Source organism: Triturus cristatus, chromosome 10, assembly GCF_964204655.1.
Source record: "Triturus cristatus chromosome 10, aTriCri1.1, whole genome shotgun sequence".
NCBI lineage: Eukaryota > Metazoa > Chordata > Amphibia > Caudata > Salamandridae > Triturus > Triturus cristatus.
In genome coordinates, this window is record NC_140593.1 from 1,232,495,256 (window position 1) to 1,232,512,239 (window position 16,984).

Here is a 16,984-nt window from a genome sequence, read left to right on the forward strand (position 1 = left end):
GGGTAGAGTCTTCTTCCGTTTGGGTCGGGGGCGCCCCCGTCTCGACCCAGGCTTTCAGTACTTTCTGGAAGTCTTCCTTTGTGCTTAGTCCGGTGGTAGCGATGCCAAGGTCTTTGCAAAACTGTTTGAGTTCTCTATGCGTGTAATAGTCCAATTGATCCTCTCGGAACGGTGAGCTTATTTCGGTACCTGCGGCACCCAGGGGGGTTTCTCCTTCCATCTCTGTTTGGCAGTGCGTCAGTCGTTCACTGCACGCTCTCTTTCGGTGTCAGCTCGGATCCCGTCGTCTGCCACCAAATGTTGGAAAGGCGTTCGCCGGAAGGGGGTCCGATACACGTCCTGCCCACCCCTTTGACCCACCTCTCCCAAATAAGCCGAACCAGGCGCGCACACCCTGAACTGCACTGTGAACAGAGGGACACCACACGTATTCTTTGTAGGACGATAAGTTCTTTTATCGATGATTTCAAGGGATCTTTATGACCCAAAAGGCAGATAGTACAGCAGTGGCACAACGTACCACAAGTCAGTCGTGGGGAATGGGGGTGGCGGGACAGTCTTTCAAGATAGTGTCTCTGCGAAATACCCTGCGGAAGCTCACAATCCTCGAGCCGGAGGGTGTCGTGTCTCTGGGCGATCTCTTCCCGAGTCGTCCTCAAGGGGAGCGCCGCGAGTCTCTCAGCAGGCACAGGTGGTCGGAGTTCGGGAGCCGCGATTCCGTCAGCAGGGCTCAGATGGTTCAATAGCTGGGGGCCGCGAGTCACTCAGCAGGCCTAGGTGGTTCAGTGTTCGGGAGCCGCGACCTAGTCCGCAGGGCTCAGATGGTTCAATAGCAAGAGGCCGCGAGTCACTCAGCAGGCCCAGGTGACTTCAGCGTTCAGGAGCCGCGACAGCGTCTGCAGGCTCAGATGGTTCCAGTTCTTCTCTGTCCTTGTTTCTCCGGCACCCCTTGTTATACTCCGCTGGTTCTTTGAAGTCCAGAGTGCTCGCAGAGGGGGGACTGGGGTGACGGAGGGGGTTCGGCGGGATTTCCTGCCGCTCACTTCTTTGGTCTTTTCAGGTGGGCCTGGGAGGGACCCCAGACGCTCGGTAGGGGAGGCGCCTGCTCCCCAGGGGCCTGGTGGCCGATTGAGTCCTCCCGGGGAAGGCGACCCGAGGTGTGACTGGGCTGGCGCCTCTGGGTCTGTGTTGAGGCTCCCGCTTCCTTGGTTGGACATGCGTGGTAGGGTGGTGAGTTGGTCAGGCCTCTGGCCGGCCAGCAGATCGGGGGTGGCTGGGGCAGCCGGAGTCGGGGATGTCGTGTCTTGAGGGTGGTTGCAGGTTGGCTGGATGATGGAGAGGGCCACGCCGTGAGGCCGGTCTCACAGGGGCGTTGCCCACATTCTTTGGTGGTGTGTTGCACACATTCTGCGGTGTGTGTTGCACACATTCTTTGGTGGTGTGTTGACACGTTTTGGTGGTTTTCTGATACTTTCTGTCCCGTTCCCGTGTACAGCGGACGGATTGCTAAACATGGACCCTTCCGTCTGTTTTTTGAGCAGCAGAATGTTCCTGATTCGCCTTTGAACACGGAGGCTGCTGCTGGCTCTCGTGTAAGAGTCTGTGCCACAACATCTGGAGCCATTCCAGCGGGTCCAGGAAGTGGATTAAAGCGAGTAAGAACCGTGAAGGAGGCAAACCTCACCTGCGGGGTGGCCCCAGAAGTGCCTCTCTGGAGAAAGGTGGGCGACAGCTCACCGCAGCTGCTCTAAAGACATGTGCCACTCAAAGATATCCCTTCAGAGACAGTTCTGCAGCCACTCCAGAGTAGGTACAGTGGAGTCATGTGTGCCTCGGCACCAGAGGTGTCTCTCTGGAGACAGCTGTGCACCAGCTCCAGAGGTGGTACAGTAGAGTCATGTGTGCCTCGGCACCAGAGATGTCTCTCTAGAGACACTTGTGCAAGTGCTCCAGAGTCATCCCTTTAGAGACAGCTGTGCAGCAGCTCCAGAGTAGGTACAGTGGAGTTATGTGTGCCTCGGCACCAGAGGTGTCTCTCTGGAGACAGCTGTGCATCAGGTCCAGAGGTGGTACAGTAGAGTCATGTGTGCATCGGCTTCAGAGGTGTCTCTCTAGAGACACTCGTGCAAGTGCTCCAGAGTCATCCCTTTAGAGACAGCTGTGCAGCAGCTCCAGAGTAGGTACAGTGGAGTCAGGTGTGCCTCGGCACCAGAGGTGTCTCTCTGGAGACAGCTGTGCATCAGCTCCAGAGGTGGTACAGTAGAGTCATGTGTGCATCGGCTTCAGAGGTGTCTCTCTAGAGACACTCGTGCAAGTGCTCCATAGTCATCCCTTTAGAGACAGCTGTGCAGCAGCTCCAGAGTAGGTACAGTGGAGTCAGGTGTGCCTCGGCACCAGAGGTGTCTCTCTGGAAACAGCTGTGAATCAGCTCCAGAGGTGGTACAGTGGAGTCAGGTGTGCATCTGCTCCAGAGGTGCCACTCTAGAGACACTGCAAAGGCTTCAGAGACATCCCTTTAGAGACAGCTGAGCGCCATTTCCAGAGGTGGTACATTAGAGTCTAAGCCTAAGAGATGTCTCTCTAGAGTTGTGTACAGAAGATCCGGAGGTGCCACTATAGCGACACTTGTGCAAGGGCAGAGACAGCGGTGCAGCAGCTTCAGAGGTGGTACAGTAGTGTCAAGAGTGCATCGGCTCCAGAGATGTCTCTGCAGAGACATGTACAGAAGCTCTGGAGGTGTCACTCTAGAGACATTTGTGCAAGTGCTCCAGAACCATCACTTTAGAGACAGCGGTGCAGCAGCTCCAGAGGTGGTACAGTAGTGTCAGCTGTGCATCGGCACCAGAGGTGTCTCCCTGGAGACAGCTGTGCACCAGTTCCAGAGGTGGTACAGTAGTGTCAGGTGTTCATTGGCCCCAGAGATGTCTCTGTAGAGATGAGTACAGAAGCTCCATAGGTGCCGCTAGAGACACTTGTGCAAGAGCTCCGGTGCCATCCCTTTAAAGACAGCTGTGCACCAGTTCCAGAGGTGGTACAGTGGAGTCAGGTGTGCTTCGGCACCAGAGGTGTCTCTCTGGAGACAGGTGTGCTCCAGCTCCAGAGGTGGTACAGTAGCGTCAGGTGTGCATCGGCTTTAGAGGTGTCTCTCTAGAGATGTGTACAGAAGCTCCAGAGGTGCCGCTAGAGACAATACATGGACTCCAGAGTCATCCCTTTAGAGACAGATGTGCAGCAGCTCCAGAGATTGTACAGTAGTGTCAGGTGTGCATCAGCACCAAAGGTGTCTCTCTAGAGACATGTACAGAATCTCCAGTGCTGCTGCTCTAGAGACACTTGTGCAAGGGCTCCGGCGCCATCACTTTAGAGACAGCTGTGAGCAGTTCCAGCGGTGGTACAGTAGAGGCCGGTGTGCATCGGCTCCATAGGTGTCTCTCTAGAGATGTGTACAGAAGCTCCAGAGGTGCCACTAGAGACACTGCAAGGGCTTCAAATATATCCCGTTAGAGACAGCTGTGCAGTAGCTCCAGAGGTGGTACAGTAGAGGCAGGTGTGCATCGGTCTCAGAGGTGTCTTTCTAGAGGTGTGTACAGAAGCTCCAGAGGTGCCACTAGAGACACTGCAAGGGCTTTAGAGATATCCCTCTAGAGACAGCTGTGCAGTATCACCAGAAGCGTGTCTCTGGAGACAGATGTGCACCAACTCCAGAGGCGGTACAGTAGCTCCATGTGTGCATCGGCCTCAGAGGTGTCTCTGTAGAGATGTATGTAGAGAATCTCCAGAAGTGCTTTTCTAGAGACACTTGTGCAAGGGCTCTAGAACCATCACTTTAGAGACAGCGGTGCAGCAGTTCCAGAGGTGGTACAGAAGTGTCAGGTGTGCATCGGCTCCAGAGATGTCTCTGTAAAGACGTGTACAGAAGCTCCAGAGCTGCTGCTCTAGAGACACATGTGCAAGGTCTCCGATGCCATTCCTTTAGAGACAGCGGTGCAGCAGCTCCAGAGGTGGTACAGAAGTGTCAGGTGTGCATCGGCTCCAGAGATGTCTCTGTAAAGACGTGTACAGAAGCTCCAGAGCTGCTGCTCTAGAGACACATGTGCAAGGTCTCCGATGCCATTCCTTTAGAGACAGCGGTGCAGCAGCTCCAGAGGTGGTACAGTAGTGTCAGGTGTGCATCGGCTCCAGAGATTTCTCTCTAGAGACGTGTGCAGAAGCTCCAGAGGTGTCAGTCTAGAGACACTTCTGCAAGTGTTCCAGGGTCATCCCTTTAGAGACAGCGGTGCTGCAGCTCCAGAGGTGGTACAGTAGCGTCAGGTGTGCATCGGTTTCAGAGACTGCTAAGCAGCAGCACCAGTCAGAGGCATATAGTATCACCAGTGCTGTCCCTCTAGAGATAGGTATGAAGCAGCTCCAGATGTGTTCCTCTAGGACAGGTGTGCAATGTTCCCAGCGACAGATGTGCAGCAGTTGCAGAGCCTGCTGTGAAGCAGCAGCAGCGTGAGTCACAGGAGTGGAGTAGCACCAGTGCTGTCCCTCTAGATGTAGGTGTAAAGCAGCTCCAGATGTGTTCCTCTAGGACAGGTGTGCAATGTCCCCAGCGACAGATGTACAGCAGTTGCAGAGCCTGCTATGAACCAGCAGGAGCGTGAGTCACAGGAGTAGAGTAGCACCAGTGCTGTCCCTCTAGATGTAGGTGTAAAGCAGCTCCAGATGTGTTCCTCTAGGACAGGTGTGCAATGTCCCCAGCGACAGATGTACAGCAGTTGCAGAGCCTGCTATGAACCAGCAGGAGCGTGAGTCACAGGAGTAGACTAGCACCAGTGCTGTCCCTCTAGAGATAGGTATGAAGCAGCTCCAGATGTGTTCCTCTAGGACAGGTGTGCAATGGCCCCAGCGACAGATGTGCAGCAGTTGCAGAGCCTGCTATGAAGCAGCAGCAGCGTGAGTCACAGGAGTAGACTAGCACCAGTTCTGTCCCTCTAGATGTAGGTGTATGTGAGAAGTTGGCCTGGCATATGCTGGTCACTAGTTATAGTGGCCACCTTGCACCAGTCCAATTGGACTCTTATGGTAGATAGGTTTAAGACAACCTTTTAAAGAAAACTATCCTAGTGGTAGCTGTGGAGAGCAGCCTTCAGGCTAAGTCTCTGAGGAATGTAAAGCAGCTTGTTTTACCTTATAATCTCTTGAATTACCAAATGAAAAGGACACCACACAGGTATATATATCAAATATATATGTATTTATTTATAGATACACTCTACTAATCTCTTTGTGAGATTAGAACCCAGATACACATTCAAATGTCAACAGTTGTCAATAAATTAAGCACAAATATGGCTGTAGCCCTAGGGGTGTATCTGACCATATACTAAGAAAATGGTTTAACAAACTCGACTTGCAAAATGACAAAGCCTAGGGCGTTGGGAATCGCTGGGGCTTCACTACTGCAGTGTTAGCAGGTTAGTAACAAGCCCACGGGAGACGCGGGCAGAGTCTAAACACAGCCACGGGTTTCCTATAGGTTACAATGGAGCAAGTCGCGGTTTGTATTTTAAAGTTTTAGGGCACTTCGAAGAAGTCAACAAGCAAGCCACTTACAGGGTAAGTATTTCGAGGGCCAACACACACTTGGGCACTGAAGTGCACGAGTTACCTCACCCAGGGAAGCCGGGTGCATAGGTGTCTTTTGGTGTCGGGTCGCGATGCTGTTTTCAATGGAGACCAATGAAGACTTGCTGCTTGAGACGACTGAAGAGGTGTCCGCTGGAATCCGAAGATGGATTGAAGTTGAAGAGGACCTGAAAATTGAGGGGACAGTGTTCAAAGTCACTTGCCAGTGACCGGTGGCCAGCAGGATGGATAACCACTGATGTTGCGTCGTTTCAGGTCATCGATGGTGATTTGTCTCCTCGCTCACGAGGTCCAGGAGAGATCGACAATGACCAGCAGCTGGATTCGGAGCGTCCCACTTTTTCTGCAGCTGGTGACGGTATTGGCAACCGAATTGGAACCAACAAGCCTTAGCAACTGCAAGTCTTGTGTGGAATGAAGATTGACGATGATGCAGACCAGCAAGGTCTGATGGACTTTCCCAGCAAGGGTGAGTGAGGGCAGGCCTGGAGCAACCAGAAGAGCCCTTGAAGTTGATGAGAAAGTCTTCGGGTGAGTCACTAGCCAACGGGCAAGTAACCGCAAAGATGCCTTTGCAGGACAAGTTCCACAGGAGCCCACGGTCACTCGGGACGGGGTAGGCTGCTGATTTTTGGTACCAGACCTGCTAGGGACTTGGACTACAGATGGTCCAAAGCACAAGTTCGTAGACCATTGTTCAGGGTTTGCACTCGAAATCAGTGCACGGTTCCCTGGTATTGCTGTTCCTCGTCACTCGTGGGGTCCAGATGCCACAGCTTCGCTGGGGACTCAAAATGGCCGTCGAGAGGTCAGGAAATTTGCTTCAGGGGATGCAGGGACTTCGGACTCCGGCGGGAGCGATGAAGTTTGCAACCGTTGAGTAAAGTTACTGGTGCCTGCCAAGCAGGGGAGTCACTCCTTGACTCCAAAGGAGATTCTTCAGTCTTCCAGAGATAGTGGAACGTCGAAGGGCCAGGATTCTTCTTTGTAGAGCGTCGTCCAGGGTAATCTGAGTTGCATTGGCAATGCTTGGTATCTTATAGTGAAGATAGGGGAGGGACTAGCTCTATGACCACTCCTCTAGGAGGGGGAGGGTCAGGGTAGTGGGTGGTTACACCCACTTCCCTTTGTCCAGTTTCGGGCCAGAGCAGGGGCAGGTAGCCCCTGAACCGGTTTGAGCTGGCATATGCACAGAGGAGCCTACTGCTCCCCCAGTGCAGGACTTCAAAGCACTCTTAGAGTGCACCCGCCCAGCTCCAATACACTAAATCCTGTCTGGGAGGTGGTGACACCTCCCTGTGACAGGATACCCTTTGTTGGGCTTCCTCCACTGCGAGTTTCGGTCAGCAGCAGGAGGGCAGCCCAGTGTCTGTGCTGGTGGCATCCATTTTGTGATGCCAGGGCTCTAGAAGATTTCTACCGTTTAGTACAGTGGGTACATGTCGTCCCCTCTAGAAGGGTGGGATCATACTCCTGGTGTGGGGGTATGATTCCAAGTTGTTTGACACCAAACACGACATGTTTTGATGCAGTCATTCCGAAGTTAGCATTTACCGCGAGGTTATAATGCACTTAAGAGTATATGGTTTAACCGCATCCACAAACAGCAGCAGAGAATAGACTCTGCCAGCTGCAGAGGGGTCCTGCTCACGCAAAAGCACCCCCTCACATAGTAAACCAAGCACCCTGCCCTCAGGATTATTAGGGCCTGCAAGAGGGTTGACTGATAGGTTTATATGTGTGTGTATGGTGAGATATAGGAACCTATACCTCAGTGAGGAGTGCTAACACTATCTCACACACGCTGCAGTAGCAGGCCTGTGGTGTCAGATTGTGAATGCTTCCCAGGGGTGGCATAATACATGCTGCAGCCCCTGGTAGGCCTGTGAAGTACCAATGCCCTAGGTACCTAAGGTACCATATACTAGGGGCTCATAAGGTACCACAGTATCCAATCACTAGTGCATCTAATATGCACACCAAGTTGTTTTAGAGAGATCAGTGAGACTGGGGCCCTGATTGGCAGGGACCCAGCCAGACTATAGTCAGAAACCAGTGTATACATCAGAAAAAAAGTGTGGGCAACATAAGTGCAGATCCTACTCTCCTACAGTGTAAAGCAGCTCCAGATGTGTTCCTCCAGAGACAGGTGCACTGTGACCACAGAGACAGGTGTTCAGCAGTTTCTGAGACTGCTAAGCAGCAGTGCCAGTCACAAGCATACAGTAGGTCCAGTGGTGTCTCTCTAGAGAGAGTGGTGAAGCAGTTCCAGATGTGTTCCTCTAGAAACAGATGTGCAGTGGACCCAGAGACAGGTGTGCCATAGTTTCAGAGACTGCTAAGCATCAGTGCCGGTCACACACGCGCGATGGCTTGAGTGGTGTCCCTCTAGAGACGGATGTTCAATGGCCCCAGCGACAGATGTGAAGCAGTTTCAGAGCCTGCTATGAAGCAGCAGCAGCGTGAGTCACAGGAGTAGAGTAGCACCAGTGCTGTCGCTCATGATGTAGGTGTGAAGCGGCTCCAGATGTTGTCCTCTAGTGAAGGGTGTGCAGCGGCCCCAGAGACGGGTGTGAGCAGTTTCAGAGGCTGCTACACAGCAGTGCGAGTCACACGTTGAGTTAACGGTGCCTTTGTTTCTGCAGCTACGTGGACCAGGTGCCTCTAAGGGCGACAAGGAATGGTGTACGAGCTGTCCCACGTCTGATGTCGCTATCCAGGGGGTCAGTGTCTAGCGGGAGCACCCACAGGCCTTGGCAACGGCAACACGTGGAAGAAGACCAAAATGAATGGTGTTGGGACCAGCAAGGCCCACATTCAAGTGAGACAGGGTAGGCCCCAGGCAAGCAGGGGAGCCTACTGGAAGCAAAGGAGACCCTCGACAGGGCCCGGGGATTTCTGGAAACAAGAGTTGCCCAGCCTTAGCGATGGCCAGCCAACGCGGTCCACAGGAGCTCGGTTCCAGCAGTGTCGACGAGGGATCCTGGCCTCAGACTCTTGTCTGAAGACAGTACAGGCCTGGAGGAAGTTGTAGAACCGTCACCTGTGTTACCGACCCGGTGGGAGGCCAGGATCAGCAATCGGTCAGCTGTGTTGCGGTGCCTGCGGATGCAGGATTGTGACTCCTTCACTCCAAGGGAGATTCCTTCGGGTGTCTTTCGATGTCCACAGGACCTGGAAGGGACCTGTATGGAGCACGGACACTGACGGTGCAGCGGGCTTGCAGAACGAAGAGATCAGAAGCAGACGGAGTCTTCCCGGTTACAGTCTCGGCTCCAAAAGCGTAGTCCGATGCAACCAGTCTGACACGATCTGCACGACTCGGGCGGAATGTACTGACGGTTGAAGAGAACACAGATTTGATCTGTATCGAATCCCACAACGAATCTAGGAACCCACCCTCAGGTAAGTCCTTAAGTACCCTAAGGAAAGGGTTGGACGATTCAGGGTTCCCTCCCAGGGGAGGGGGTTGGAAAGTGGGGAGGATACTCCTATGTCCTTCGTCCAGTTTTGTGCCAGAGCGGGAGCCAACGGCTCCCCGAACTGGTTTGAGCTGAACTATGCAAGGAGGGCACCAAATGTGCCCCTCAAGCAGTCTGAGTGGCGCTGGCAAGCGCCCCACCCTGTCCCAATACACTAAGTCCTGTCTGGGATGTGGTCACGCCTCCCTGTGGCAGGCTACCTATTGTTGTGCCTTCCCCTGCTCGAGCTTGGCTCAGCAGAAGGAGGGCAGAAACGTGTCTCTGGTCGGCAGTAGCCCTGGCTTGCTGTCCGGTTCTGGAAGACTAGTACCAGGAGCACCGAGGGCCTCCCGGAGGGGCCCCACAGTGCATGGAATCATACCTCCCGCACCGTTTACGGTGTGGGTGTATGATTCCAAATTGTTTGATGGCAAACATGACAGGTTTCATTACAGCCACTTTAGAGATGGTCATCGCGCAATGACGCATGGCCCCTCTCTATCGTAATGGCTGGTTCGCTGGCAACCCAGGAGAATGGACTCCGATGGTTGCAGGGGTGTCCTGCTCATGCAGGGGCACCCTCACTCTTAGAACCCAGCACCCTGCCTTTAGCGCTGAAAGGCCTGCTAGAGGGGTGACTTAGAGGTTTTAAGTGCGGCGAGGTTAGATGGAAGCTGACTTATCTTTCGTGAGAGGTGACGCACCAACTCACGCAGGCTGCCAAGGCAGGCCTGTAGCCAGCGTTTGGAGGGTTCCTTATGGGTGGCATAATACATGCTGCAGCCCATGCGGGACCCCTAGTGTACCTAGGCCCCCAGGTACCTTAGTGCCATATACTAGGGTCTTACAAGGGTACACCAGCTGCCAATTAGAAATGTACCAAGGTACTCACCACAGCCAATTTAGGGAGGAAGCGCAGAGACTGGGGTCCTGGTTAGCAGGGTCCCAGTCAGACTAGTCAGAAAACACTACGACACCAGCACAAAGCAGGGGTAACCATGAAAGGGGAGCCTACTTTCCTACAGAAGGTGTATCCTGTGGATAGACAGTGAGGGGAGGTGTAACCTATGGACAGACAGTGAGGGGAGGTGTAACCTATGGACAGACAGTGAGGGGAGGTGTAACCTGTGGACAGACAGTGAGGGGAGGTGTAACCTATGGACAGACAGTGAGGGGAGGTGTAACCTGTGGACAGACAGTGAGGGGAGGTGTAACCTATGGACACACAGTGAGGGGAGGTGTATCCTGTGAAGAGTTTGGGAGTTTGGGGCTGTATCCTGTGGACAGTGAGGGGAGATGTATCCTGTGGACAGACAGTGTGGGGGCTTGAGGCTAATGAACAGGTAAGACGGACTGTGGGTGGTCTGCGGGTTTGTGGACATTGTCAGACCCCGCAATGCGCCTACACCCATGGATAGCGCTTCTACGACGTGAGGAGCTAGACGTAGTAGGCCGGAGTGGATGAGGGACGTGAACACACGGACAGACAAGAAGACCCCATCGTTCCCCTTGCATTCTGGGATTTAGAGTTCTGTGGTCATAACGGGAGAGACGTTGTTTGGATTTTGCCGAGATTCCGGCATCAGTGGTTGCACTACGTTGAAAATCAACTTGTAGTGACATGAAACCGCGCGCCCTGATTGGCTGCAGCTGTGAGGGACGGGGGAGCTCAGCCATGTGGAGGGCTTTTAGGGGGAGGGGCAGGCACCACTGACGTCAGATGGGGAGGGGCCCGGTTGCATACAGTGGCAAAGATAGGGAAAAAAATAACTTCAAATAACTAAGTTTTGAGAAAGGAGGGGCCGGGATGCGGGGGCGCAGGCGGACCGCCGGAGCAGCCTTTTGTCTTCCAGTCTCGCAACTCTTCAGAAGTTCGTAAACTTTTACTTATAAGAAAGAGCGAAGAGCCCGCAGCCGGCCCGGGGCCCCTGGAGGGACCCCCACCCTTGGCATCTGGAGACGCGTCTATTTTAGGGCTGGTTCCCACGTTGGAGGCTCCACGGAACCGCGGATCGTCCGGGGGCGCCGCGCAGCTGGCTCCAGCGGTGCCCGGAGCTCCGGACCCTGGACTGGTGGGTTCTGCGGGGAGATCTGGGCTGGACGCAGTCAGGAGGGGAGTCATTCCTGCCGGAGAGTAAAGGGGAGGCGGAGGCGGCGCTGCAGCTGCTGGGACTGGCCAAGTGACCACAGGCGCCAGCGGGAGAGGAGGGCTGGGGCAGTGACACGAGGGCAGAACCGGAGGGGCAGCAACCTGGCTGGAGAGCTGGGCACAGGAAGGTGGACGGAGGAACCAGAGGGGCAGAGAGAGGGGACCCCGCATGAGAACCAGAGGAGAACCAGAGGGCAGAGACAGGGAACCCACTGAGAACCAGAGACAAGAGTCTGGGCAGAAGAACCGGAGGACAGAGCCAGGGGAACCCCGCAGGAGAACCAGAGACAAGAGTCTGGACAGAAGAACCGGAGGACAGAGCCAGGAGAACCAGAGGAGAACCAGAGACAAGAGTCTGGACAGAAGAACCGGAGGACAGAGCCAGGAGAACCAGAGGAGAACCAGAGACAAGAGTCTGGACAGAAGAACCAGAGGGCAGAGACAGGGGAACCCCGCAGGAGAACCAGAGGAGAACCAGAGACAAGAGTCTGGACAGAAGAACCGGAGGACAGAGACAGGGAACACACTAAGAACTAGAGAAGAACCAGAGACAAGAGTGGACAGAAGAACCGGAGGACAGAGCCAGGGGAACCCCGCAGGAGAACCAGAGACAAGAGTCTGGACAGAAGAACCAGAGGGCAGAGACAGGGGACACTCTGAGAACCAGAGGAGAACCAGAGACAAGAGTCTGGACAGAAGAACCGGAGGACAGAGCCAGGGGAACCCCGCAGGAGAACCAGAGGAGAACCAGAGACAAGAGTCTGGACAGAAGAACCGGAGGACAGAGCCAGGGGAACCCCGCAGGAGAACCAGGCACGGCGAGCAGACACGAGGGCAGAGACGGTAGAACCGGAAAGAGAAGCAGACAAGGGAGCTCCAGAGGAGAACCTGCGAGAACCAGATACAAGACCCTTGAAGGTGGAACCAGAAAGAACAACAAGACAAGTGACCGCAACTGGAGAACCAGAAACGAGAGCCAGGACAGGAGAACCAGAGGGCAGAGACAGGGGACACTCTGAGAACCAGAGGAGAACCAGAAACGAGAGCCAGGACAAGAGAACCAGGCAGAAGAACCGGGGGACTAAATGTCAGAAGTGAAAAGACTCGTGAGACACGGACAAGGGAGACAATCGGAGAAGAGTTCAGAGTCTGGGTGAAAACCTGACCAGAGAGCCAGAGGCGAACCAGAAACGAGTCCAAACTAGAGCGGGAAACCAGAAGGAGAGCCAGCTGGGGAGAACCAGGCGTGAGAACTGGACAGGAGGCCCAGACAGAAGAACCAGACAGAAGAACCAGGCAGGAGGCCCAGACAGAAGAACCAGGCAGGAGGCCCAGACAGAAGAACCAGGCAGGAGGCCCGGACAGAAGAACCAGACAGAAGACCCAGGCAGGAGGCCCAGACAGAAGAACCAGGCAGGAGGCCCAGACAGAAGAACCAGGCAGAAGACCCAGGCAGGAGGCCCAGACAGAAGAACCAGGCAGGAGGCCCGGACAGAAGAACCAGGCAAGAGGCCCGAACAGAAGAACCAGACAGAAGACCCAGGCAGGAGGCCCAGACAGAAGAACCAGGCAGGAGGCCCGGACAGAAGACCCAGGCAGGAGAACCAGGCAGGAGGCCCAGACAGAAGAACCAGGCAGGAGGCCCAGACAGAAGAACCAGGCAGAGGCCCGGACAGAAGACCCAGGCAGGAGGCCCAGACAGAAGAACCAGGCAGGAGGCCCGGACAGAAGACCCAGGCAGGAGAACCAGGCAGGAGGCCCAGACAGAAGAACCAGGCAGGAGGCCCAGACAGAAGAACCAGGCAGGAGGCCCGGACAGAAGAACCAGACAGAAGACCCAGGCAGGAGGCCCAGACAGAAGAACCAGGCAGGAGGCCCAGACAGAAGAACCAGGCAGAAGACCCAGGCAGGAGGCCCAGACAGAAGACCCAGGCAGGAGGCCCAGACAGAAGAACCAGGCAGGAGGCCCGGACAGAAGACCCAGGCAGGAGAACCAGGCAGGAGGCCCAGACAGAAGAATCAGGCAGAAGGCCCAGATAGAAGAACCAGGCAGGAGGCCCAGACAGAAGAATAAGGCAGGAGGCCCGGACAGAAAAAACAGATAGAAGAACCAGGCAGGAGGTCCAGATAGAAGAACCAGGCAGGAGGCCCGGACAGAAGAACCAGACAGAAGAACCAGGCAGGAGGCCCAGACAGAAGAACCAGGCAGGAGGCCCAGACAGAAGAACCAGGCAGGAGGCCCAGGCAGGAGGCCCAGGCAGGAGAACCAGGCAGGAGGCCCAGGCAGGAGAACCAGGCAGGAGGCCTGGAGGGAGCGAAGAGTCTGAGCAGACACCCCGAGTGGATGACCCGGAAGGAGGATTGACCCAGAGAACCAGACACAAGAACTGTGTGAGAAACTACCAGGAGAACACAAGAACCGGACAAGAGAATCAGACGAGACAGATGCACAGCCAGGAAGGGACAGGCGCTCATGAGAGCTGCGCTGGAGAACCAGGAGCCGACCCCTGACACTGGTACAACTGCCCCCTGTTGTTCTGAAGCCCCCGGGCCGCAGGCGGCTGATACCGGGAGAGTGGGTGTTATTTTCGGTTGTCCCTGGAGCTCTGCGCCCTGCGCGTCGGAGTGACGCCATATCCGCTCTGTCTGTAGAGTATGGGCTTCTCTCTTCGAGGTGTGACTGAGGCATCGAGGCGCTAGACCAGGCACCACGTTTAACTGGTTGGCGCACACAGCGCTACAACCCACCCGGACCCGCTGTAGGGGTCCTTTGGGGGCGCTCGCCAGCTCGGGTCCCTTCTGGGCCCAGCACCCCGTTCCTCAGGAGCCATGGGCCCCCCATCTCTCCAAGGTTTTCGCCACAGACACCACCTGAACCAGGAGATGACATGTCAAGGCCTCGCCCTGGACTAGCCACTGGCCCAGAGTCCCGGCCTAGACACCCCCAGACCTCACCAGGAGCCGGCGTGACCTCTGACCCGGCCAACCATCGCCACCCTGTGTCCATGGGGCTCTCGGCCGGCAGACGGCTGGGGTTCCAGCAGGGCCCCTACAGCCTGGACACTGGGGGGGCTTCTGCAGCCGCGGGGGCTGCCCCAGGGCGCCCGGAGATGCTCTGATTCTGGTGTGTGTGCCCTCTTCACCCCGAAGGATGCAGCTGAACAGCCCACGGAGGATGGCACCGCTGAACTGCCCCCCTGGCAGCCCCCCGGAGCACCAGGCCAGGCGCCTCTCCTGCCGCCCGGCCGCGGGGCCCCCTCCCCCGCCGCCCCCGCCGCACAGACACGGTAAGGCTGCCGGCGCTGCTTCAGAATAGGATATTGTGAGTTTCTGGTACCCAGTGACGCAGGCATGTGTTTCCCAGCAGGAGCAGCCGGCACGTGTTTCGCTCCGGCTGAGGCCCCTCCCCAGGTGAAATGTTATAGTAAACCACCGTGAGTCCCCCCCATCTCTGGGGTATCCCCACTCTTGGACCTGTCACCTGGGCCGTCACCGTCCATGGGCACGTGTGTTTATGTTAAAGTCCTTTAAGGGTCATGGGACGTGGACTCCCACGAACTTGACCTTTGCCCTGGGCTGCAATGGATGCCCTGAGCCGATGGGTCAGTCTGGGCGAAACACGTGTCGGCCGAGTCTCGTCCGCGCGCTGTACATAATATTGGAGCTGACGTTTGAAATTCACTGTCTCTCTTGACCCGAGGATTGGAGTTGTCGTGGGAATTTCTGAATTGTTTTTCACAGAGGCCTTAGTGCAAAGCAGCTGACGTCATCATTTTTCTGTGTAGCGCTGGTAGCAGAGGCTCCCATTTCATAGCACTAAGTAGGTGTTATTAACCAACTGAAAGGTTGTAAAGGCAGTAAAGCTGATATGAGCCGGTCAGCGGGGATTTGAACCCGTGACCCGCACGTGCCATTGATCTAAGCAGCGCGTGCATGAACTCAGTAAGGTGACTCCTCCCCCGCGACTGTCACATTCCAAACGTGCAGCTCTTTTGATGGTATCAAAGCTTTCCAAATGGGGACACAATAAAAACAAGAAGACCGCCTAGGACAAGGCTGAGGGTCATGTCAGGTGCCAAGGCTGAGGGTCGAGTCAGGGTCCAAGGCTGAGGGTCGTAGGCTGAGGGTCGTGTCAGGGGCCAAGGCTGAGGGTCGTGTCAGGGTCCAAGGCTGAGAGTCGTGTCAGGGTCGTAGGCTGAGGGTCGTGTCAGGGTCCAAGGCTGAGGGTCGTGTCAGGGTCCAAGGCTGAGGGTCGAGTCAGGGTCCAAGGCTGAGGGTCGTAGGCTGAGGGTCGTGTCAGGGGCCAAGGCTGAGGGTCGTGTCAGGGTCCAAGGCTGAGAGTCGTGTCAGGGTCCAAGGCTGAGGGTCGTGTCAGGGTCCAAGGCTGAGGGTCTTGTCAGGGGACAAGGCTGAGGGTCATGTCAGGTGCCAAGGCTGAGGGTCGTGTCAGGGTCCAAGGCTGAGGGTCGTAGGCTGAGGGTCGTGTCAGGGTCCAAGGCTGAGAGTCATGTCAGGGTCCAAGGCTGAGGGTCGTGTCTGGGTCCAAGGCTGAGGGTCGTGTCAGGGTCCAAGGCTGAGAGTCGTGTCAGGGTCCAAGGCTGAGGGTCGTGTCAGGGTCCAAGGCTGAGGGTCGTAGGCTGAGGGTCGTGTCAGGGTCCAAGGCTGAGAGTCGTGTCGGGGTCCAAGGCTGAGGGTCGTGTCAGGGTCCAAGGCTGAGGGTCGTGTCAGGGTCCAAGGCTGAGGGTAGTGTCAGGGTCCAAGGCTGAGGGTCATGTCAGGGTCCAAGGCTGAGGGTCGTAGGCTGAGGGTCGTGTCAGGGTCCAAGGCTGAGGGTCGTGTCAGGGTCCAAGGCTGAGGGTCGAGTCAGGGTCCAAGGCTGAGGGTCGTGTCAGGGTCCAAGGCTGAGGGTCGTGTCAGGGGCCAAGGCTGAGGGTCGTGTCAGGGTCCAAGGCTGAGAGTCGTGTCAGGGTCCAAGGCTGAGGGTCGTGTCAGGGTCCAAGGCTGAGGGTCTTGTCAGGGGACAAGGCTGAGGGTCATGTCAGGTGCCAAGGCTGAGGGTCGTATCAGGGTCCAAGGCTGAGGGTCCTGTCAGGGTCCAAGGCTGAGAGTCGTGTCAGCGGCCAAGACTGAGGGTCGTGTCAGGGTCCAAGGCTGAGGGTCGTGTCAGGGTCCAAGGCTGAGGGTCGTGTCAGCGGCCAAGGCTGAGGGTCGTGTCAGGGGCCAAGGCTGAGGGTCGTGTCAGGTTCCAAGGCTGAGGGTCGTGTCAGGGTCTAAGGCTGAGAGTCGTGTCAGGGTCCAAGGCTGAGGGTCGTGTCAGGGTCCAAGGTAGAGGGTCGTGTCAGGGTCCAAGGCTGATGGTAGTGTCAGGGTCCAAGGCTGAGGGTCGTGTCAGGGTCCAAGGCTGAGGGTCGTGTCAGGATCCAAGGCTGAGGGTCGTGTCAGGGTCCAAGGCTGAGGGTCGTGTCATGGTCCAAGGCTGAGGGTCGTGTCAGGGTCCAAGGCTGAGGGTCGAGTCAGGGTCCAAGGCTGAGGGTCGTGTCATGGTCCAAGGCTGAGGGTCGTGTCAGGGTCCAAGGCTGAGGGTCGTAGGCTGAGGGTCGTGTCAGGGTCCAAGGCTGAGGGTCGTGTCAGGGTCCAAGGCTGAGGGTCGTGTCATGGTCCAAGGCTGAGGGTCGTGTCAGGGTCCAAGGCTGAGGGTCGCAGGCTGAGGGTCGTGTCAGGGTCCAAGGCTGAGGGTCGTGTC

At 56.2% G+C, this 16,984-nt stretch overlaps 1 protein-coding gene across 2 annotated transcripts in view; it reads left to right on the plus strand.

Moving 5' to 3' along the window:
* Window positions 1-13,414: 13,414 nt before the first annotated feature.
* Window positions 13,415-16,984, plus strand: part of FGD1 (FYVE, RhoGEF and PH domain containing 1) — a 425,310-nt gene continuing 421,740 nt past the window's right edge. For both annotated transcript variants that reach the window (XM_085629850.1, XM_085629851.1), the window contains exon 1: window positions 13,415-14,528. In XM_085629850.1, coding sequence (XP_085485976.1) covers window positions 14,393-14,528 — 136 coding nt within the window. In that variant the 5' untranslated portion in view covers window positions 13,415-14,392. The remainder of the gene's footprint in view (window positions 14,529-16,984) is intronic.